Genomic DNA, 23,518 nt, shown 5'->3' on the forward strand with positions numbered 1-23,518 from the left:
TTCTTCTTTTTATAGATAAACTGATCAGCTGATTGTCGGAGCTGTTAGTAGAATAGAAATAAAGTTCTTGTTATCATGAATGTTGCAGAATAACCTCATCGGTCTCGAAATGTTGTTTAGAAATATAAAAGCCTCGGCTTGTATATTTCCAAACAACATTTTTCGACCTTGGAGGTTATTCTGCAACATTCACGAAAACTCGTACTTTGATTCTTTAATATACATGCTGTAGCTGTAAATTTGAATATAGGTACTGTAAACCAACTTTTATTCGCGTGAGAGAAATTTTCATGAGAGTATCGTTGTCGCGAGTATTTCTCGCTGCAAAGCAGTCCATGTCACATAGTTGTTATAACGACAGGTCTGAATAATAAAACCACCAGTTTTTAGGAGGTGAATCGCGAAATAAAGTGGTTGTGAATAAACATTGGTTTATAGTATACAGGGACACTGTATTTTTATTGCATGATATTTTGTTCAATTAGGGTTTTAAAATCATCAATCAATTAATTCAATTTAAATTAACTCTATCTTGAATGAGATAACACCTGATTAAAAATTTTGACAAAAATTTTGATATGTTCAATACATGACTTTATTGTAGGCTTGAATCAAACATTAGGCAGAGTGTTTGAATCCTATTTGATACTGTAACGTAGAATTTCGACCAGGGTTGAAAATTGACCCGGGTATTTTTTCAACGTCTAATATTGAGACCAAAGGTGTTGAAAAAAGATATAAGGGCCCTGTTCCATTAATAATTGACCCGCATCATGGAATTTTAATATGAAACCATTTCAAAATTCAACAGCAAAATAGCACAAATTAGAGAATTGATATTTATACACTGTAACTTGGATTTATTTGACCTCAAATTTACAGTTTTATTTATATTTATTCTTTAGATTTACATGTTTACATCTTTAGCGGTCGGACAAAAAAAAAAATAAACATTTCAATGAATATTTTTCGTATTTACATATTAACCCTTCAAATTTATATTGACTATTTTATTCATAGCGAAATGTTCCTCTATAATTGCTGTTTTGTGTGATATCTATATTTCCAATCATCTCAATTTTCATATTTTATATCAAAATTGAAAATTCTGTTATTGCTCTATTCGATAGAGTAATGAAATCTATTAGATGATTGCGGTATCATTTTCCCTATTGTAGCAGTGCCTGAGAACCAATAAATTTTATTTTTTGGCCTAACATGACTCTTTCTTTACCCTTCTGCTCCAGCTTGAGGAAGCACATTGACTTTGAGACGGTGATCAAAAGGAACCTTGAGGAGCCTGTGTGTATTACTGACTTTCACAGTGCGCTGGAGCTTGACATGCTGCCGGGGGTCAGGAATAAGAAGCACCTCCACTACCACCCTGAGACCGTTCTGAAGGAGGTTCTGCAGAAGCTGGGTGGGGGAGGAGACAAACAGCCAGTGGAGGTGATCGGCACTAGGATTGCCCAGGCTCTCAGGAAGGTAAGCAGAAATTTAAGAAGGCTGGATGGTTGTGGTCATATTTAGACCATATTTATCTTCTTCCATTGAAGAGCTCTGTATGAAAATATAACAAACATGTCTTTTTATTTTACCATGATATGGAAAAGTTTGGGCTTTTTCTTTACTAGTAGTAGTTCATGGTAAAAAATGCTATTTATATCCCCTCGCGCATCTTGTTGCGAGGGGGATATAGCATCGCTGCTGTGCATGTGTGTGTATGTATGTATGTATGTATGTGTGTGTGTCCATTGTCAACTCTTTAGCAAAATTCCAAGAAAACCCTCTAATAAATATTCATCAAACTGTGTACACTTCTTTTGCATGGTATAAGGACAAACCCTACTGATTTCCAAGTCAATTGATTCAATATGTTTTAAATTATCGTAAAAAAGCGAAGTTAAAACATGAATTAATGTACGACTTGACAATAGACATTTCCGGTAATTTTATGTACGACTTTATTAAATCACTACTGTATGCAGTTCGAATCAGCAACTTGATATTTTGGGATTTTAATCTAGTAAAGGGAACAAAAACCCAAACGTTTTGTAGTATTAGAGGGTTAGAAGATTGCCCATAGGTAAAAGTTGAAGCGGGCAAGAAATTAAAGTCATCCGATTGACATCGAAACAAGCAGTCGACTTTCGGACAAATTTTCCCGTATTACTTACAAAGGACTAGTCCAAAATTCAGAATAGACTTAAACATATATCGCATTTATCACGCGAAGATTGTTTCATATTAATAATAGCTGCATATCTACTACTATGGGTTGACATACCACAAGCAACTAGAATTGTCCTTCTGAGCAGAATACAGATCACAAGATCTTCAGCTACATTTCATAACATGTACGGATTGTTTATGTATGCTTATACATGTATAAAAATGAATGTCACTAAATGAATCTAAATTAATTAACTTTAAAGCATATGTGTACATGTGTTGAGTTTCTGCTAGAAATTCGAAAACTATGCAACCACGTACATGTAACCCCCCCCCCCCCCCCCCCCCCCCCCCTCCATATACACCATAAAGCTTGGGGATTTGGATAAAATATATATTATGAATTCAAAGTGGTTTTTAGAAATACTTGTGACATATTTATTTTGATCTGATTAATTTCGATCTGAAAAACTTACATGTATTTTTCGAAATAATGAATTTCCCCCTACAACAAGTCATGCCGCGAGGGGATGCTCCGCTTTGTGTTGCCCTTGTTAAAAATTTCATTTGAAGTTATCTGTCATGAAAAACACACAATCAGAAAAATCAAAACTTGAAATTAAAAATTTTGGCTGTTCCTCATATTAAACAAAAATTGTTTTATTTTGTTAATTTCTATTTTTGGGACATTTCATAGCATACTTAAAAATAAAAGAAAAATTAGTTAAAACATCTATCAAATTGAGTTTGTTGTTTGCTTTTTCACAGAACATGACATCCTGGGTACTGGCGAGCACAGCTGCCCTCTATTGGAGGGTAGAAGGGGATGCCAGCCGTGCCATCGACTGTCTACGGCTGGCACTGACCACAGCACCCCCAGATGTGCAAGTAAGTCTACCTAAAAAAATCTGTATGGGGTTTGTATTGTTAAAAACAGGAAAGTGCCGAATTGTTAACAGAGGATTTTGCAAGATGTTCCGAGACCATCCAAATGGGATAATAGATATGCCAAAATTTTCCATTAAGAATATCAGTAAATAAATTTATTTTAATTATTCTCAATTTCCCTTCTTATGTTGAAAATAAGGGGCATGTCTGAAAGGAAATCTTGGACTTTTTATGTTGATTTCAAATTTTTTTGCTGATAAGTGTGTTCATAAACAAAATAGGGAAAAAAATCAGAAAATGAAGAACAAGAGGCCCATGGGCCACTTCGCTCACCTGAACAACAGTTCCTTGTAACATTCTATTTTTTTTTAGCATATGCTCTTTCTACTTTTAACTTTGAACTCTTTTTTGGGGCCCCAGTATTGTTCTGGGGTTTATAGTTAGATTTAACAATTTAGAATCAATTCTATTTGAGGATCCTTGCATATTGCTCTCAAAAACTGTAGCATTGTAGTTCTTGAGAAGAAAATTAGCATTTAAGAAATGAATTTAATAATTTTTCTATTAATTGACTTATCAAAGGAAAATTTGACTGGAAAACTTCATCAATGCACTACCTTATCATTTGATATAACATTTTCAAATCATAAAATGTGAAGTGTCTTTGATCAAAAATGTAAATAATGTAAATGAAGCGACGTGTATGAATACAAAACAACAACAGCAACAAAATGGATATGCCTTCAGCTGAGCAGGGCTGAATTAATGGATTAAACACAAATAGAGAGTTTAAATCTGAACGGGCTGAATTGAAAACGAAAGGGAAATACATGCGATGGCTTGTGATGTTATTCACTGTGCAGCAAGATTTGTTGAAACTGGTTTTAAGGTGAGTTGAATTGCTGGAATATGCAACTTGGCATAACCCTGCAAATAGACGTGATTGTTGAAGAAAATAGTTGATATGATTGCTGTGAAAACTAGATATCTTGTGAGGTACTTAAATGATATATCTGACGCTCGGAATACACCAAAAGAGTTGATGCACTTCTCAGTTTTGCTTTACAATGCTTATTCTGATGATGGTTCTTGTAAGTGTGTTAATTTAAAACTTACTGTTACCAAATTTGAATAGAAGATTTACAGTGAAAGTGTACCGTAAAGTATTGTGTATAATATGCACTCGTGTATAATGCGCACACCTTAAGTTGGCAAAAATGGCGAAAAAAAACAAGATATAAGGAAAGGTATAAGGAACTTATACATAGGACCTATGTATAATACGCACACAAAAAATGACCAAATCAGTGGCTGCCATATCCCCCAAAACTATTGATGTTTTATGATATTTTACAACCCAAGAGCAATTTCTGTAATTTTGTGGTCGGAACATTGGGTGGGGCTACAATGGGGTTCAAATTTTTACATAGGAATATATAGAGTTAAATCTTAAAAATCTTCTTCTCAGAAACCAAACAGTCAGGATGTTTGAACTTGTGTGGAAGCATCCTCAGGTAGTGTAGATTCAAAGTTGTGAAAATCATAACCCTCTCTGGGGTAGATTGGGGCCACAATGGGGACGGGGGTTGAATTTTTACATAGGAATAGATTTTATAGAGAAACGTCTTTAAAAAACTTCTTCTCAGAAACTGATAAGTTAGGAAAGCTGAAACTTGTGTGGAAGCACTGTCAGTATGTTCATATCATGACCCCTTGGGGATAGAATGGGGTCCCATGGAGGGGGGGGACATGAATATATATAAAAAAATATCTTTTTCTAAAAGGCTTTAACTTTAATGAAAGCGACTTCAGATAGTGTTGATTCAAATTCTTTAAAATTAAGATCTTGTAGAGTAGGGTGAGGATACATTGGGGATCCAGTTTTACAAAGGAAAACATTTTAATTATTCACAAAAACTGAAATATACTTTTACTTATATGCAGGCTTTTTTACATATCGCTGATTCTTTAAAATTGTTTAGACTTTGGCCTCTGGACAATTCTTGGGCCTCACAAAGGGTTCAGAGTTTGATGTATTAGGTATATATCCTGTATATACACAATTGTTGAGGAGCAATGCTCAACATGTGATGTGACTATAAAGTTATCCTGTTAGAAAACGAATTTGAAGATAAACATAAGAATATCCAGAATTATGCAATCTTTTGTGTAAATATTGGCATTTCTGGTACAGTGGTTCTTGGGGAGAAGATTTTTAAACAGTTTTCCAATGTATTTCTATGTTACACTTTGAACCCAGCCTGGGGCCCCAGTTTGAGTTCGGGGGTCATGATTTTTACAATTTAAAGAGTTCACTATAAATACAATCTTTTGTGTTAATATTTGCATTTGTAGTGCAGTGGTTCTTGAGAAGAAGATTTTTAAAGACATGCACACTATTTTGACTGTTTCTTAATTATCTCCCCTGTAACACTTTATTTTAACAATTTAAAATTCCCTCCCCATAATGATGCTTTGTTTTAAGTCTATGTAAATTTGGCCGAGTGGTTTTAGAGAAGAAGTCAAAAATGTGAAAAGTTAACAGAAGGACAGACAACAGGTGATCAGAAAAGCTCACTTGAACCTAGAGTTCAGGTGAACTGTGACAAAGTATAATATTAATTTTGTGACATTGAGCATGTAAAAAATTGGACAGCAGTGCTCCCTTCCAACCCCACCATTATCTGAACAAAGCAACATCAGAGTACGATATTAAAAGATTCAAACAATCACATGTAGTTTTACAAAAAATGATTGACTAAGTCCACCTTTGTTAATTATTACAGGACACAGCCTTGATCAGTGTTGCCAACATTCTGCACAGGTCTGGATACTTGAATGATGCCATTGTAGCCACAAACATGGCACTGGATGTCCCAGTCAAGCTGGTAGTCAGCCACTTCACCATGGCCAATCTCTATGCAGCAAAGGCAAGTTTGTCTCTGAAACAATTACATGGAATATGGTTTTTTTTTTAAATTTAAAATAAATGGATGAAAATTAATTGAAAGCGGAATACTTTTGCTGAATGTTTTAGCTATGAAATACATATCTGAAATTCCCATTGTTGGACAGCTTTGGAAATGATTTTCATTCCAATTGTGTCCAAAATTTCTGCTTGCACAGGCTGGGAAAACTATGCTGATTATTAAAATAATTGATTTCTTTTTGAGGGATAATACATCTGTTATCCAAAATACTTCTTCTTTTTTTTTAAATTAAATTTGTTCAAAATTGGAAATTTTTGTCTTCTGATTTAGGGTCAGTGGGATAAAGCCACGATGTTCTATGAATCAACCCTTGGTCTTCAGTCCTCATTTACAGCAGCCAAGCAGAGGCTTAAAAAAATTAAATGTCGGTTTGTAATGCAAAGACCAGAGAACCAATCTGGAAAGATTACGCGACCCTGAACCAGTTTAGGATGGTCCAGTCACTCTAGTGAGCGCCACAGCTCTCGGTGAAGCAGTATTTTTTTTATATCTACAAAGTCAGTGTTACTAGTGTTGATGAACAGGGTTTATATATTACATTGTACTCTTTGTTTCAACAGTCCCAATTATAAGTGCATGTAGTTGAAAAGCCTTAGATTGTATTTTTGCAAAAGGGTACTATGTACAAATAGCAATATATTATTTATATTTTTAAAGGTTGAATTATTTGTATCTTTTGCATTGTATTTGAAAAATACCTTTTGCAGTACATATTGCCAATTTGAAAATAGAAGTGGTTTGCATTGATAAAATTAAAAAATTGTGTTATTTTGCAACTTTTGTTTTTGAAACTTTTAAGGTGCTTGTTTTTTATCATTTCAGTTGCTATATTGTGATTAATGAAGTAAAACTTGCTGTGATGTGTCTGATCTCATTAACTTACAAGTTGTAGATTAAGTCAGTCTTTTTTACATCAAGGTTAACAAGTCTGTTCAAGTCAAACCATGATTCATATGGAAGGACTGTCTGTGTATTGATGGGGGGTCATTATGTACATATACCGGTAGCTTACACAAATGTACGGTACTGTTCAGATGTTTTGATGTTTAACAAACCTTTATGTAGTCTTTACATATACACACATGGAATGAAAAATTGATCCCTGTTCTTAAACTGTCTTCTTCTTATGTACATTTTCAATGTATCTGTAATATTTTTGTGTCTTGGAAATTAAGATAAGGATTAGTTTATTATAATTAAGTCATGATATGGTATTGAACAACCTTATCTTGTTGACCTTCATAAATGAAGTCAATTTTTGAAGAAAAAAAATTGTGCTATGTTATTGTAAGCTTATAGTGTTTAAATTATAATTAATTACATAACTTAATTTACATATACATGTAACTATACATGCACATAAAGATATCACATTACGCAGAATATTCATGTGCCAACTTTAATTTCTTTTCGTTTGTCATGCCTACCTATGACTGAAAATAGTTTAGGAAGAAGTTACCGTAAGTGAGCAATATTTCAATTAGTGCTTATGTTATTTCATTATTGTAATATGTGTCATGGCAAGGGAATTATGGTTCAATTACCAGTAATTATATGTACAGTAGCTACAAACCAAGGATTATTTCCACAGCAATACAGGGGATTAGATCATCACAGCTTTGTGAGGGAACACATCTAAAACCTATTAATTTTATATAACTATAATAAGGAAAAATCTATAATTATATTACTAGTAGTTATGTAATTACAGTATGTTTTGAATTTAATGATATTTTAATCAAAAATTGATTTCAAAATAGGAGGGGGGGGGGGGGGGGGTACTCATTCATAATTTGAAAAAGTTGACTTTACACATGCATGAGCATATATATTTTTCTATCTCTCAGCCAACCATGAAACTTGGGTAGTACATTTCACAAGTTTTAGTCAAGGGGTATCAAATCTGCCATTATTTTTGTAGATGGACATATTTGAGAGCATGTTCAACAATCTAGACAATCAGATTGAATTTTACTTTAGCGTCTTCTTTGAATTGAAATATGCATTGAATACAGGTACCTAGATATTTACTATATAGTAATACATGTATATGCATTGTATTTTATTTACTGTAAAGTTTCCCTTCATGCTGAAAACCCTGTTATCATTTTCACGTTATTTAATGTTTTTAGTTTAATTACAGGGATAACTTTTAATACAAATGTTTGTCTGGTAACAAATGATAAACATTCTACTCAGCATTTTTAGTCTTGCATTTTTGTAAATAAAACATGTAAATATATGAAGATGATATTGCCACAGATCAAATGGTTTAATTGCATCCTTCATAACTATCTTTATTAATGTACTTAATAGGTTGTTACAATGCATATTGTATAGACAGTACAGGTTTTTCTAGAAGTTCAATTATTTTACTTGCCCATATTTTTTATATGAAATATTAAGCAATATCAAATTGAGAATTTTTGTTAAATATTCCTTTCAGTATCTAAAGCTGAACACATTGGATAGGTGTTCAGGAGGTTTGAAAAAGTTGACATGATTTAGATCAGAGATTTATTATGAGTCATTCGGGATATGAAGGTAGCGACATTGCAGAAAAAATACATAACCTGCGTTAGCGGGCTATTTAAATTTTTTCTGCAGTAATCGCAACCTCCATAACCTGCATAAGTCACCAAAGAAAGCATATTACTGTTTATATTAAGGTCTTTCTTTTAACTAATTAATAAATTGATTACGAAAATAAGTAAAATTCTCTAAATTACTGTTAATGTACATATTAAGTACATCAGCTAAAAGAAACAGCCAAATCTTTGAGTCTGACATCATCATGATTGTTTTGTGCAGTCCATGATATATATTTCTTATGTCGCTGTAGGTTTTGACCATTCAATAAATAGGGCATGTCAATTTTAGTCCTGTCAGTTTCTCGTCAGTTTCAGCCGCTGTAGATTTTGACCAATCGATAAATGGGGCATGTAGATTTCAGTCTGGCTGTTTCTAGCTATGAATTAACTGTAAGTTTCATTAAGAAATAGAGGGAAAAATAAATAATAATAAAAATATTGATTTATTTATGTATCAGCTTCATTTTAATGTGTTTACAAAATTTTAGTTAATTATTAGTTGTCATTCATTTTCACTCCAGTTTTCAGTCTTTTTATACTTGTCACTAATATGTTGCCATTTTTTTTTTATTATATAGTCAGTATAGCATAATATGCCATAAACATACAACTGTTTCCAAAACAGTTCCTGTCCAATGTTCTCTGATGAGCATAATTAATGCTTAATTTTTAATGATTATGTTTCTTAGTCTATTATAATTGTGTGGCCTGAACTGGTTTATATACAGATATATGATGATTATGAATTCAATTTTTTTTTGTAACTCACTTGCAAATAAAAGAAAAAAGAATCTTTTTATCATTTTGTTATTCCCCATGAATAATTCAGATGAAATATAGAGAAAAGCTGCCACATGACATAGATGCATCAAGATAATCGAGATCAAGTCTGTCTTTGAAGCTACCCCCATTTACACATCCACAGTTATATTAACTGTTTAAGTTCTGACAGGTTATGAATAGAGTTTACTTCATTTCGTAACCAGCTCTAAGACCCCAACACAATTTGAGTTGTTCTAAAATCTTCAACCTGCCTAAGCGTCTAGATAATCAAGGTCACTTTGCATCTGGAGTGACCTTATTAGACCTAGATCTGCGATTTATTTACATAGTTAAATTAACCATGCAAGTTTGAATAAGAAAGTATACATGTACTATTATTTAATAAATATGTGACCTGTTCGAAAACCTATGGTGTTCCGATGGGGCCACTTCGACCTTCGCACTTTCGCCTTTAGGGCGAGAGTGCGAAGTTGCGACGACCAAAGTGCGAAGGCGAAGAAGCGATACTACTATCGCATCTTCGCCATCGCAACTTTGCACTCTCGCCTTTGCATCTTTGCACTTTCGCCTTCTTATAATTATGGAGCTCTCTATCGTTTAAAGACAATTTTAGCTGTATAAAAGGCATCTTCGACCTAAAGGCGAAAGTGCGAAGGTCGAAGTGGCCCCATTGAAACACCATAAAACTCTTCCAGCATCTGAAACCTATGGCTCAGATTCAGCATCCAAGCCAGGGAAGAACATCACCATCACAAAATGCAATATCTATCCAAATTTAGTAAAGATAGAACCAAAAATAACTAAGAATTGTCTATCAAAGGTCACTGCTCCAAAAACTTAACCAGCTCCAAAAATGTTAACTTCTTTCTGCATCCAAATTCAATGATGCAGATCTAGCATCAAAACCTGTCAAGTGCTTAAGGATCATGTGACACACCATTCATGCAAGTTTGGTCATAGATGTAGCTATCAAAAATTTTTAACCTACTACAAAACCTTAACCTCCTCCAGCATCTGAAATTCATGGCCCAGATTCTGCATCCAAGTCTTTCAAGTCCATTAGTAGGTCCATATGCATTATCCATGCAAGTTTGGTGAAGAAAGGACAAGTAATAACTTAGATACAAGACCTGCTCCAAAAACTTTAACCTGGATGCCGACACCAACGATGGGATTATAGCGTCGGCTCCCCCTGACTTCGCCTTGGTGAACTACATAGCGTTAAAAGGATATTGACAGCTAAATTGTTGGCCATTTGTTACTAACAAATAGAATGAACTTCCTAATTTTAACAGTAGTGTATAATTGACATTTAATCTCGGCTCTAAACATCCAGGTATCACTGAACTAAATCCATACGCAAGAAATTATACAATATTATATTAACTACATTATATGTTACAGCTGCTTTTTATTGATATTTGACACACATTATTTGATAAATTGGATGAATTCTTAATGAGAAAATGTACATGAATGGTTCCTCATCACAAACTTAAGTTCCATTGTCGTTAGAATTTTCTCTGTGTACATAGCGTCCTTCCTCCACAGACTTAATAATCCTCTCCAATCTATCAAGCTGAAATTTAGTTGCTGCAGTCTTTATGGTATCAACAGGGTTAAATGTATCATTGGCTGCATCCTTAAGCGTGGCTATGAAGTGATTTAAGCGTACCCTGCTAACTGATTCATTCATGTAAGTGAAGAGATTTTTGTGTTGATTGCTGCATTCTGTTGATGTCTTCTCTTTCTCTTCCTCGTCTTCCTCGGTCATTGCCTGCAACAAAATCATCATTAGCATAATACAAATGGTATGCCCTTATCAGTACTTCATTTCAGCCAATTTAGGTCCAAATTTCAGCCTATTCTCCTTGCAAATACCACAGATCTTTTCTTAATTTAACCTGTACTTTATCCCCTTAAATTTTTTGTTTAACCTCCTCCTCAAACAAAATAAAGAATTTTTATGATTTAAAAAAAGAGAAGAACACTGAAAATTCAAAATAATACAATATGCAAATTATGGAATTAGAACAAATATTAAATATACTGTATAGTTCATCTAGTGCAGTATATATACAGTAACTGTATAGTTCATCTAGTGCAGTATATATACAGTAACTGTATAGTTCATCTAGTGCAGTATATATACAGTAACTGTATAGTTTATCTACCTGTAGTACAGTATATATACAGTAACTGTATAGTTCATCTAGTGCAGTATATATACAGTAACTGTATAGTTTATCTAGTACAGTATATATACAGTAACTGTAATACTAGTTTTTCCCCATTGACCAAACCCTCGATGATTATAACACAATTTGAAAACTAGTTTCATATACAGAACTTAAGGCCCCTTTTTAAAAACAGAGAAATGTCAAAATTTACTAATGTTTTCAGAAGAACTGCTTTTACATTTTAAAATTTTAAAAGCCCTTTGGTCTCTTTAAAAATCCAGCAAACACCGAATTTTTGCCTATTAAACATTAATTCATCAAATAAAAATGATCTTTATGACATCATATTTTTAAAGAGACAGTACAGCTGAAAAAACATGTGTGTTTAACTTCATATTTACCCATTGTATCGTTAGGAAATAAGAAATAATGTTGATTGTGACAGTTGAAGTGCATAAAAATCCCTTTCACATACCTAACTAATGTAATTATGAGCCTCCGGAAATTTAAAGGTCATACAAGCTGGATTAATCTGTAACATTTATTTGTACTACGTGGATTTTGATTGACATTAATTGACACATGCTGAAAACTACAAGATCTTTGCCAGACTATGGTCATCATGGAATACGAGGAAAAAGGGACTCTATAGATGGAACACATCACTTTCTCAATAATTTACAAATGGTTTACCCATCTCAGTTCATTTTAAAATGAACAGACATAAATACATCAAATAAACCCTTAAGGGGCCTCACTTGCAAAATGAATTTAGGTTGTAGCAACTCCTTTGATAAAATGCAAAATACATGCTTACATGTACAAATAATAATTCTGATTATTTTAAAAACTCTGATCAATTACAGTTATAATCTGAGAGAAGTAGAAGGGACACATTTCTATCAACAAACCTGTTCAGAAGAATCTTTGGCAGCCCACCATATATTTTGTTTATAGTAAATATGCATGCGTAATAGTATTGAAGGCGGAACCCCACAACATGTTGCCATGTACATGTATATATTTATGGGTTATAAATAATTATTAATTCTAATGAAATAATTAGATTGATTTCATGGAGAAATTTGTAATTTTCTGAAAGTTTATACATTTATGAGTAGTACAAAAATACCAAATCCGATCAGAAAATTTTTCAAGTCGTTTTTTTAATTATATGCGCTGTACTGTTTCTTTAATTATGACATCACTATGATATTTTGTACTTTTTTTTCACATGATTTTAACAATGTTATACACGTATCTTATTTTCAAACCTCCTTTTATAATTTCAATTTTAAAGGTGAAAAAAATGCATGATGTGGTATCTATAGTAATTTAAAACTGCCATACTTACCACATGAATTGAAAACAAGAAATCAAAAGTAAATCCTTGGAGAACTTGGTATAGCATCATCATAAGTTGTTTACTTTTTTCAGACATTTCATCCTCATCTGATTCATCTGTCTCCCCATCCAAATCTTCCTCTTTGGTTTCATCCTTCGCGGAAATTGTTGGTTCCTGGTTGCTCTCAATATTATCTCCTTTTGCACACTCACCAGCAGAAGTCGCTGTGTCAGGTTTTGTTTCACTTAAACTCTCATCATTGATTTTTTGAATGTACGGCATGAGTGGCTCAAGGATCTTCAGAAAAATCCTCAATAACCTTTCATCTACATGTATGAAAAAAAAAAACGAAATTGATTTCATACTATATATATTGTAAAATCGGACAGGGGGCCAAATTTCAACAGTGTGCTCAAAAGTCATAGTTTCATGTAATCATTATCAAACAGATGAAAGAATAGATTATTAATTTTGTTCAGGTTAGGATTAAATATGAACATAAATCAATTCCTAGTATTCTAGCTAGACCTTTGACTGAATGCAGAGTTCACCTTTGAGGAGCATGGCGGCTGTGTCGTCATGGGAGGTGAAGATGACATTGAGGACAGAGAGGGCCGAAGCGAGGGCAGCCTCTCGCCCCTCCAGACCCACAATTTCGTCCTCACACAGGATTCCCAGGTACTTCATCAGAGGGGGGCACAGGCTGTCTGCACACTCAACTACATAGAGTTCATTCAAATTAATACAAATGATGATACCGTCTGTATATGAGAAGGTTGGAGGGAGGAGTGGTTAAAGATTGGTAAAATTAGACAACTAAACAATCAACAGAGAGGAATGAGTAAGGACTAGTGAAAGTAGACAACTAAACAATCAACAGGGAGGAATGAGTAAGGATTAGTGAAAGTAGACAACTAAATAATCAACAGGGAGGAATGAGTAAGGATTGGTGAAAGTAGACAACTAAATAATCAACAGGGAGGAATGAGTAAGGATTGGTGAAAGTAGACAACTAAATAATCAACAGAAAGGAATGAGTAAGGATTAGTGAAAGTAGACAACAGAAAGGAATGAGTAAGGATTAGTGAAAGTAGACAACAGAAAGGAATGAGTAAGGATTAGTTAGCATACATGCCAACTTTTGAAAATCTCCATGGGGGATTTTACGCGCGACGACATTTTCCTAGAAGGAAATTTCGCGGCATTTTGTCGTGTAATTGTTTTGTATAATCAATTGAACTTTTAGAAATTCATCTTGTTCTTTATCTATTTATCATTATCCTATTAATGTGTTTATCAAACAATCTCCTCTTTCAAATGAAATCACAAATAAAGTACATAATTTTATTTTCATATATTAAATCAATCTTTATTAAATCAATCTTTAAAATCTCAACAAACAATAAATAGTATGGTATAGCAGTTCAAAAAGCACTAAGTTCTGCAACGCAGTTGGCAAACAGGACCTCTGCTCTTGTGACATCTACAAAATAAAATGAATAATTAAATTAAATATCAAAAAAGCATTTATGGGTCAAGTTGCTATAAAAAGTGAAAGAAAGTATTTACAATTGTTTCCTGGCTTAAAATTCTTCAAAGATATTATATACTAGCTTATTAAAAAATTTAGTTACCTTCATCTTGCTCCAATTTTGATTTCACAAAGAAGTTGGTAGCAGGAGGTGGCTTGATGGATGGCTGTTTTCGTGTTCTTTGTAACATCATTCATTCCACCATGGTCTACCCTAAAATCCCTCAAAAAATAAATAAATTATTACTCATTAAGTTTAACATATCTATTCTTCTTGCAGATAATGTATTAGCTTTCAATTTCTCCCTGTGTCATGTGTACACAATAAAATGTACCCTGTCAATAAATATATTCAGTTGTACTATATATAAGTTAAACATACCTATTGCACGGCAATATACATGGTTGTCATCCAATTACGATCCCGATAGTCATCCCGAAAATCGGGAATCTGCCTCCCGATATCGGGATAAAAGTTTCGTTTTCTTTGGTGGTGTAACCCCATTCTTTTCGAAGTTTGTGTAAAAAGTGTGGCATTTTGCTATCGATCCCGATACTTCCCGATTAATTACTATCAAAACATGCTCCTCATTAGGTTTGCAAACACCCAGACACAGGTAGCGTACAGGTAATTACACCAATTCACACATCCCGATATACACACACGCGATACAGGTATACAGCAATGGCGGTCATAATCCCGCTTTTTGATTGGTTAGCGTAGACAAGCAGCGCGGGATTTGAAATTTTAGATGGAAATAGGGACTTATTGTCGTAAAACGGGTTGGATTTTTTGAGAATCGGGATTTCGGGGTATTTTGACAATCCCGATCGGGATATCGGGATTTGTATTTTTGACGACGTGAAATCGGGAGAATCCCGCTAAAATCGGGATAGTTGGCATGTATGGAAAGTAGACAACTAAATAATCAACAGGGAGAAATGAGTAAGGATTAGTGAAAGTAGACAACTAAACAATCAACAGGGAGGAATGAGTAAGGATTAGTGAAAGTAGACAACTAAATAATCAACAGAAAGGAATGAGTAAGGATTAGTGAAAGTAGACAACTAAATAATCAACAGGGAGGAATGAGTAAGGACTAGTGAAAGTAGACAACTAAATAATCAACAGGGAGGAATGAATAAGGATTAGTGAAAGTAGACAACTAAATAATCAACAGGGAGGAATGAGTAAGGACTAGTGAAAGTAGACAACTAAATAATCAACAGAGAGGAATGAGTTAATATAAGTGAAAGTAGACAACTAAATAATCAACAGCCTTTCAATTTATTATCTAGCAACATGTTTTACCCAAAGATTCCACTCCCGTTTCTGTGGTTGACATTAGTTGGAAGATATGGAGGTAAGTTTCTAGGGCCGTGCTGTGTTTACATCTATAAAGAAATTATAATTATAGCAACACAGAGAATTACCTTATTACTGGCATAAAAGACTGCATGACAATGTATATTGCAAAACGATAAACTCATCAAATGTACATGTATGCACATATATTAAGCCAAGAAAAAAGTGACACCAAGTATAAATGCAATACAATGCATTACAATTAAAAAGAAAATGCATGTAAAATTAGGAAGTAAAGAGTAAATAAATGAATGAAATGCATGATAAATACTCAATTCCTACCCAATTTGCTTAAAGGCCTCTAGCATGGACTGGATCAGAAGGGGCGTGGCCCATTTCTGACAGAGTTCCTCATCTACATCAAGCAGCACATCCAAGAACTCAGCAGTGTTGCGTAACAAATCAGCTACAATGTAATGAAAACGAAAATCAGGAGTAAAACACAACAAATGTGATACATGTATACACATGTATTGTACAAAATGCCCAGTGAAATAGGAAAACATAGAAAATAGAAAAACACTCACAAAGTGTCTGCAATAAACAATGAATCAAATTAACAGACTAAATGAGTGTACTTTATAAACTCTAAAACACCCCTTTTAATGAATTCAAGGGTAATACACACCAAATCAAGTTGGGCACACACCAAGTCAAGTAAAATACATCAAAAAACCAGGTGTGATACATAAGCTTTTAAAATTTAATACACATCCAGTGAGGTACACAAATAAAGCAGAACACTTAATGTGACTGAATTACACAATGATCAGGTTATAGGTGTAATATACACCTAATGAAACAAGTAGAAAGATGCACAAATCATATGTACAAAACAAATGAAAACAAGATCAAGACACGCAAACCAAGAGAAATACATGTATGTTACTACTGGTACACCAAATCAATCAGTATGAGCTTTGGAAAAAAATTACTAAGTACAAATCTGAGATTAAATGTAAAGTGATCATTGGGAAAATAATTGTGTTTTTATGGGGCAGAGAACTGGGAAAGAGTGGATGCCGTAATGTGTTGGTCCTGTTCTACAAGCAAGGGTCAGTCTAACGATAAGGGGTATATCTGACAGGAACTCTCGGTATGCAGAAAAGTACACAGAAACCATTGATAATGAACTGCGGCCAGTCGTTGCCCAACATTTCCCGCAAAGTGACTTTATTTTACAAGATGACAATGCACCACTGAATCATGTAAGAATCATAATAAATAACAAAACCGAAAATAATATTATTATAATTATATTGAGGCCTGCCCAATATCCAGATGCTAACGTATTTGACAAATGTTGGTTACCATTATTGTTGAAAAATCAGCTGAGAAAATGGCCCAGCAGAATAAACAACAGGTTCATGGTTCACATCGCTCACCTGAGCAAAATAGCCATAATAAAATCAGCTTTAAGGAGTCATATACACTGTACAAAATATTTGGACAATGTAGTAGAATACATCCTGTATAAAAAGACTTTCAAATTTTTCTGTAGATATTCTTACCGGTGTGTTAAATTGTTAAGTATACATAAATCATTAACAAGTTTTTTAACATCCTTACAGTTTGTGGAACTCTGGAAAATAAAGTTGATGTGCTCCTGGATGTTTTCTGCCTCATTGATGGCTCGTATCCACTCTTCTCTGGCAGCTGGATTGGAGAGACTTGTGTACAGAAACCTGCAGGGCAAAGCCAGTAGTAAGCTTCAGCTACCATCACACAGTGCCATACAAGCCAACTCGCCCACATTTTTTTAGTCACACCCAAAAAATGGCACCAAAACCTGCCTCAACTTATCACCTGAGGGAGTAGTGCGGTGGGGGTGGGTGTTTGTGATAATTATCACCACTAAAATCACCAGACCTACATGTAATTGCTGACCCACAATACACTGCTACTTTTTATAATCTAAGAGAGGTAACTGTGGTAATCAAGTGCTAACAAGAAGCCCAAATTGTGATTGATATTAAATGATAAAATATCATATCATATGATTCAATATCATAGGAATCATATGATAAATTACTTATTAACAATCACATTTTAAAAATTTATAAAGGAAGTTTTAGGGAGGTAGGACAAGGTTTCCTTAGCATCCTTCATAATGGAGATCAGGCTCTGTATCTGAAGTTAGCCTTATTTTTCAAATCCAAAGTTACATGAACCATGAAAGATGGTCAGGACAGCAATTTTTTCCAACTTTCAAAACTGCATTTAACTACTTAAAAAACTTACACCTGCTCCAGCATCAAGATAATCAAGATCAAGCTCTGTATCTGAAGCTACCTCTACTTACACATCCAAAGTTATATTAACTTTTTTAGTCTGACTAGGTATCATGAGCAGCATTTATAACCAGCTCAAAGACCCAACACAAATTTGAGTTGTTCTCAGTCTTAAACCTGCCTAAGCTTCCATATAATCAAGATCACTCTCCTTATCTGAATTTAAGCTACTTTTACTTGTAATAAGGATTCTTTCTTTTATAGGGGTGATCAATTAGTTTAGTATGTGATCAAATCAATCAAAAAGTCCTTTGGGCTTTATTGGATTTGATCACATGCCAGGCTGTAAGAGTCACCCCATAAAAGTTATAAATTAATTTTTAATTTCTGAAATGGATAAACTATGTAGAAAAAATAAAATAAATTATGTTGTCGAATATATGCATGTATATACATGTATATACCTTAAATATCCATCATAACATAATTAGAATCACAAAGATTTCTTCTTCTCGCATTATCACCCGTGTGACATCGGTATGTGTGAGACAGCAGTGTGAGATTTTTCTGTCTTACGAACTATGCCGCTGTTAAATGTAAACAAACATTGTATACTGCAAGAAAATGATAAATGATTGAATTAGCTAATCTTTAAGTCATTATTTTGCTTAGTTGACTACAATTTAATCATGTTTTCATTAAAAATATTGTCGTATGCTCTCTTCTTCACTTACACTATTTGTAGCGCGCGGCGGGATAAACCAAAAGTACACTTTTAAACGTCAAACAAGAAAGTTGTCAAACATTGTTTATATATAGAATAATGCGAGAAAAATAATCATTCATTACATACTTGTGTGGGACAGTGAAATTCCACCAAGGGGCCAAGATTCATGGTCTAGGACTCGATCAGCAGAGCCTCGTTCTTGACCGTAAATCTTGTCCCTTCGGTGGCATTTCACTATCCCACACTAGTAATAATGAATGTTCTATTCATCAGTAAGAATTCAAACTGAAATAATGAAAGATTTCACCATGAAATACTGAAATCTTTATTTGTGATAAATATACAGGTGAATCTCAATAACTCGAACTTCAGGGGGCCATGATTAAACTTTGAGAGATCAAGAGTTCGAGAGATTAAAAGTTGAAAAAAATCCAAAAATTTTGGTTCTGGTCATTTTGGTTCTAAAATTAAAGTAGCTGGAAGTTTATATTTATAACAAGGAAGAATAGTCTAACATGATTTCATTCGTATTTCATACTACATTAATTTAAACAATACAGAACTTAGTCATGTGGTTATTAAGCAGATTATTTTACACGCTAAAAAACTTTTAAGTATATTATGTTTTCTTAATTATTTATAGAATATTTTAAGTAAAGAGCGGTTAATATACCATAATTTTCACAAGTTGTTGAAATTAATAGATCAATTACAAATTACCTATCTACCCTTTGAAGGAACCATGCTAGCCCTCAGGCGTTCACTCGACCGTTCAGGTAAGGTCCACGCAGAGATATAATTACATGCTAGATCAGTCGCATGTGTACACTGCAACCACTTCGAGTTATCAAGATTGAAAAACAATGAAATACCAGTATGTATAATGGGACCCAGGTTTACTTCTAGAGATCAAGAACTTTGAGAGATCAAGAGTAAATTTGCTTAGTTATATAGAGAAAAAAATGGGACTGTGATTTCACTTCGAGAGATTCAAAACTTCGAAAGATCGAAGCTCGAGCCTTCGAGTGTCGCCTGTATATACAAAGTGACATTATTACCTTGTCGTTTCATTCAATGTTTGGGGGTCTGCATTATCTAGTAACAGCAACACCATTTTTCTGTTCAAAAAGAATGAAAATTTCATAAAAAATCTTTTTCAATTTTATAGAAAAAACACTACGAAATGGGAAAAAATTCACCACCACATATAAAAAGCTTTCATCCCTACCTGACTTTCTCATTTTCTGACATTGTCACACAAACTTCACTGTCACATGCCATATTTCCGAGAATTCCTATGCAGATTTCCTGAAACATTTTTAAAGTTATGAAATTTATTCTTCTTTTCAATTTAAATTGGTTTCAGAGTGCTGTTGTGTTTCCATTTTTCATGTTTATATCTTCTTGAACATTCTAATTTTTTGCAAAAGGAAACTCTAGTGAAATGCTAAATCTTACAGATAAATTTTATCACTTCATACTCACTGTAACTCGCGGAGCTTTGGATTTTCCAATTATACCAACAAAGATCTCAACAGCTTTAAACTCATTGAGGAAATGCACCACTTCCTAAAATTGGACATACTGATTCACATATTCTGCTGTCTCATATTGACAGCCATTCTCAATGTATTTCTATATATTGCCATGTGTCTAATTACCTAAACTTTCTAATTTTTCTCTCCATTTCTTTTTTAATTAGCTAAACAATGCATTTGAATGGGTTTTTTTAATGAGTTAAACGAATGCATTTATTCAGAATCATACATATTAAAGCAGGTTGTTTTGAATAAAAGAGTTAGAAGTCTATGAGAAGGAATGCATACATTTAGAATATCAGTAATGTTAGTTTCTATATATAACTGACAATTGATTTTCTTCAGAAATTGAGAAAATACATAAACTAAGTGGGTATGAACATAAAAGTGTCTGACAGACTAATATTTAACGAGCTTTTGTCTCACCGAGTTCATGGACATGTCCCATAGTTTACACAGTTCTGTCTGTAACTCCTCATCAACATCTACACTGAAGTCATTCTGCCCTTCCTCACTTTCCTTGTTGTCATTTTCTTTCTCTACTTCCTGCTCATGCAGAGTGAAGAGAGTATATTTTTCTGTTAGTGATACAGTTTAAAAACTAATCAACTTGCAATAACCACATAACAAGCATGTGATTCTAGACATCAAATCTGGCATTTTCATAAAATCAGGAGAGTGAAAAATACATTGATTGATTATATATATGACATAAAAGAGCCCAACTAGGGGCCATATCACTAACATGAGTAACATCGGCCATAACTCTAACCAAAGCAGCTATTAAACTTTTTTCCCATTCTTTAAAAATGATTTTTTCCATAGACTTTATTGGCAGAGATCATGAAAAAGAGTGGGTAAAAATGGAAAAAATTGTGCATATGAGGGATATTTTCTGCTTTTTTTTCAGCTGTTTTTAATCCAATTTTAAGACAGAATTCCCCCTCACTTCTTTTTTAAGTGTCATTTTACATGTTTATTGTGCCCCCCCCCCTCCCCCTCCAAAAAGAAAAACGATTAAACACTTTCCATGTGTGCAAGTACACCACAAACAAATATTATTTTATATAGAAAAAAAAAACTCTTGGAGAAAACGTACCTTGTTAAAATCATAAATAACAGTGACTAATAAATATTCTGAGATGAAATAAAATAAATTACACAATAAACATTTGTTGCTTTTGTTTTTATTTATATAATCACGTAATTAATTAATTAGACAATTATAATTGTGTTATGTACAAATGCACAGACTTCGCCTGATCAGTTTAATTAGTTGGTAATTAATTCATAAATATAAATGAAATTGCTAAAAAAATATATAGATCAATATATTAGTTTTGATTGCAATATATCATTTTGGAGAACTTAATTATAAGTATTTCAAGAAGTCGATAGCGCATTTTTCGATAAATTGTATGTCATCTATATGTATTGAACAGATTATTTTTTCATTACCCAAATGTCCCTAGAATTGACCAAACTTTGAAAGTCTCAAAGGTCTAATAACATTGAAATTACAAATACTTAAAGCAGAATACTTATAACAAAATGGTAAATTTATCAACCATTTCAAAATTATTTATGAAAAGAATTCAAGTTGAAAATTTTGAACTCAAATCATGTCCACAGGGTTGTCTCTAAAAATTGAAGTAGAAGGAGGAGATGGAAAAAGTAGCAGGGGGTCTGGGGGTCTTGCTTATAGCTACATTGTGTTTGAAATCCAATACTAGCCGGGTAATTAAGGCATTATAGGAAATTCCCCGCCTCCCGGGTCTTAGAGACAACCCTGTGTCCAAGTCCATTCAATATTCAAATGATACAAATAAATGAAAAACCTTTATATTTACTTAAAACCAAACATTTTAATATCTATTTTGACTAAAATACAACTTTTTACATCATATAAAATGCAAAAATATGCTAAAAATGCTTTAAATATTGAAAAATCGCCAGAGTTCTCTAGAGTTCTCTAGAATTCTCTGTTTAGTAGTACCCCTCGCACATTAGATAGATAGGTTTAACGATAGAATTTGTCCCATATACTTTCTTCGTAGCAAATTAAAAAAATAAATCGAGCTGTATCTCGCCTAAATTTTCATATGATTAGTCTCAAACACCTACAATGTTGCTCTTTTATAATCCCATTTTACCAAATTCAATGTTTTTGCAATGAAATCACTGCCACTTTTAACATCACGTTTGAAAATTCACTGTTTACGGTCGCCATGTTAATGATAAAATCTGAGACATTCCGAGTGCAATTTCTGACAAAATTCAGGCAAATTCAAACGTGTATTTTAACAAAAATCATTGGTACAACCCATTAAATGGATAATTTTGTGGATATAACTAAATATGCATGTTCAAAAAGGTTTTTAGTGTATAAAAATGTGTTTTGAAATTCCCCAACAGATTATTTTTATTAACAGACTTAAAATTGATGCGAAGCACACCCGCTTCGCAGCTGCTATATTGCAAGTATATGGGATGAAATCTTACTGTGACCTGAGCGTAGCCTGGTCACGGCAGAGACATAATTATAGTTATTTATGTCTCTGGTCACGGTAAGATTATTCTTTTTCTACTCGTTACCTCAATTAATTTCATAAGCGTTGAGAAGAGCCAGTGTTTACTAAAGGTTGTGTTGCGAATGACCCCTGCCTCTAGCAGATCTTTATCCTCTTGGAACTCTGGGGGAGGGGATGGGTTCCTGTCACTACTCGGGGAATCTGTGAAGAGAGGGATCTTAAATTCCTTCAATAATAGACGATCTTGGATTCAAACACATCACAATTCAACGATTCTTAACGCTATGGACTCGTACTATTTTTCAAAGTAATATAAGAAGGGGATTATGTAATAAACCGGTAAAGGTTTCTCTGAATTTATATCTGAATTGAACTGTCATACCAACACTCATTTTCTTATGTTTGTAAACAACTAAATAGATACAGAATTTTTCATCCCTTTCCCTCCACGCTCAACATTTTAAGCATATCGAGCCCGATGCATTGAAGATTGCCGTTTTCGCTCGGGAAAATGTTACTTCTCAGCCATTTCCCACTGGCCAGTTGCGAAAAAATATCATTATGCATTCCAAAGTTAATTCTAATCTATGTATAACCTTTACAAATATGAGCTACGAATCGTTCACTACAGTTACCATAGTTAAC

The 23,518-nt window shown here is 33.5% G+C and overlaps 2 protein-coding genes and 1 long non-coding RNA gene across 4 annotated transcripts in view; 1 reads left to right on the forward strand and 2 right to left on the reverse strand.

Annotated features, from left to right (window-relative positions):
- LOC105340004 (tetratricopeptide repeat protein 17) overlaps window positions 1-9,434 on the forward strand; it is a 32,640-nt gene extending 23,206 nt beyond the window's left edge. The window contains exons 23-26 of the mRNA XM_011445835.4: window positions 1,248-1,485; window positions 2,941-3,060; window positions 5,847-5,990; window positions 6,321-9,434. Of these exons, the coding sequence (XP_011444137.3) occupies window positions 1,248-1,485; window positions 2,941-3,060; window positions 5,847-5,990; window positions 6,321-6,470 (652 nt within the window). The 3' untranslated portion in view covers window positions 6,471-9,434. The remainder of the gene's footprint in view (window positions 1-1,247; window positions 1,486-2,940; window positions 3,061-5,846; window positions 5,991-6,320) is intronic.
- Window positions 9,435-10,815: 1,381 nt separating this feature from the next.
- On the reverse strand, window positions 10,816-23,398 carry LOC105340006 (protein saal1). Its single transcript, XM_011445836.4, has 12 exons — window positions 23,256-23,398; window positions 22,938-23,074; window positions 20,769-20,888; window positions 20,290-20,373; window positions 20,033-20,112; window positions 19,863-19,922; window positions 17,416-17,531; window positions 16,129-16,252; window positions 15,793-15,875; window positions 13,501-13,668; window positions 12,959-13,275; window positions 10,816-11,201 (listed from the first exon to the last, which is right to left on the reverse strand). The coding sequence occupies exons 1-12, from the start codon at window positions 23,263-23,265 to the stop codon at window positions 10,920-10,922; spliced, it is 1,581 nt and encodes a 526-aa protein (XP_011444138.3). The 5' UTR covers window positions 23,266-23,398; the 3' UTR covers window positions 10,816-10,919.
- On the reverse strand, window positions 14,275-15,371 carry LOC105323231 (uncharacterized). Of its 2 annotated transcripts, none has more exons than XR_010714223.1 (3): window positions 14,863-15,371; window positions 14,584-14,703; window positions 14,275-14,432 (listed from the first exon to the last, which is right to left on the reverse strand). It is a non-coding gene; the product is annotated as an uncharacterized lncRNA (long non-coding RNA). The 2 variants fall into 2 exon arrangements; XR_010714224.1 differs by having other exon boundaries at window positions 14,584-14,694; window positions 14,863-15,368.
- Window positions 23,399-23,518: the final 120 nt, after the last annotated feature.

This window comes from Magallana gigas, chromosome 5 (genome assembly GCF_963853765.1).
Source record: "Magallana gigas chromosome 5, xbMagGiga1.1, whole genome shotgun sequence".
In the NCBI taxonomy this organism is placed as follows: domain Eukaryota; kingdom Metazoa; phylum Mollusca; class Bivalvia; order Ostreida; family Ostreidae; genus Magallana; species Magallana gigas.

Bases quoted from the DNA above. Each gene is read 5' to 3' on its own strand.
- LOC105340006 (XM_011445836.4), bottom strand. The intron at 20,113-20,289 runs GTGAGTATGAAG...AAAATGTTTCAG, and splicing joins CCAAAGCTCCGCGAGTTACA to GAAATCTGCATAGGAATTCT. The intron at 19,923-20,032 runs GTAGGGATGAAA...CTTTTTGAACAG, and splicing joins TCAGAAAATGAGAAAGTCAG to AAAAATGGTGTTGCTGTTAC.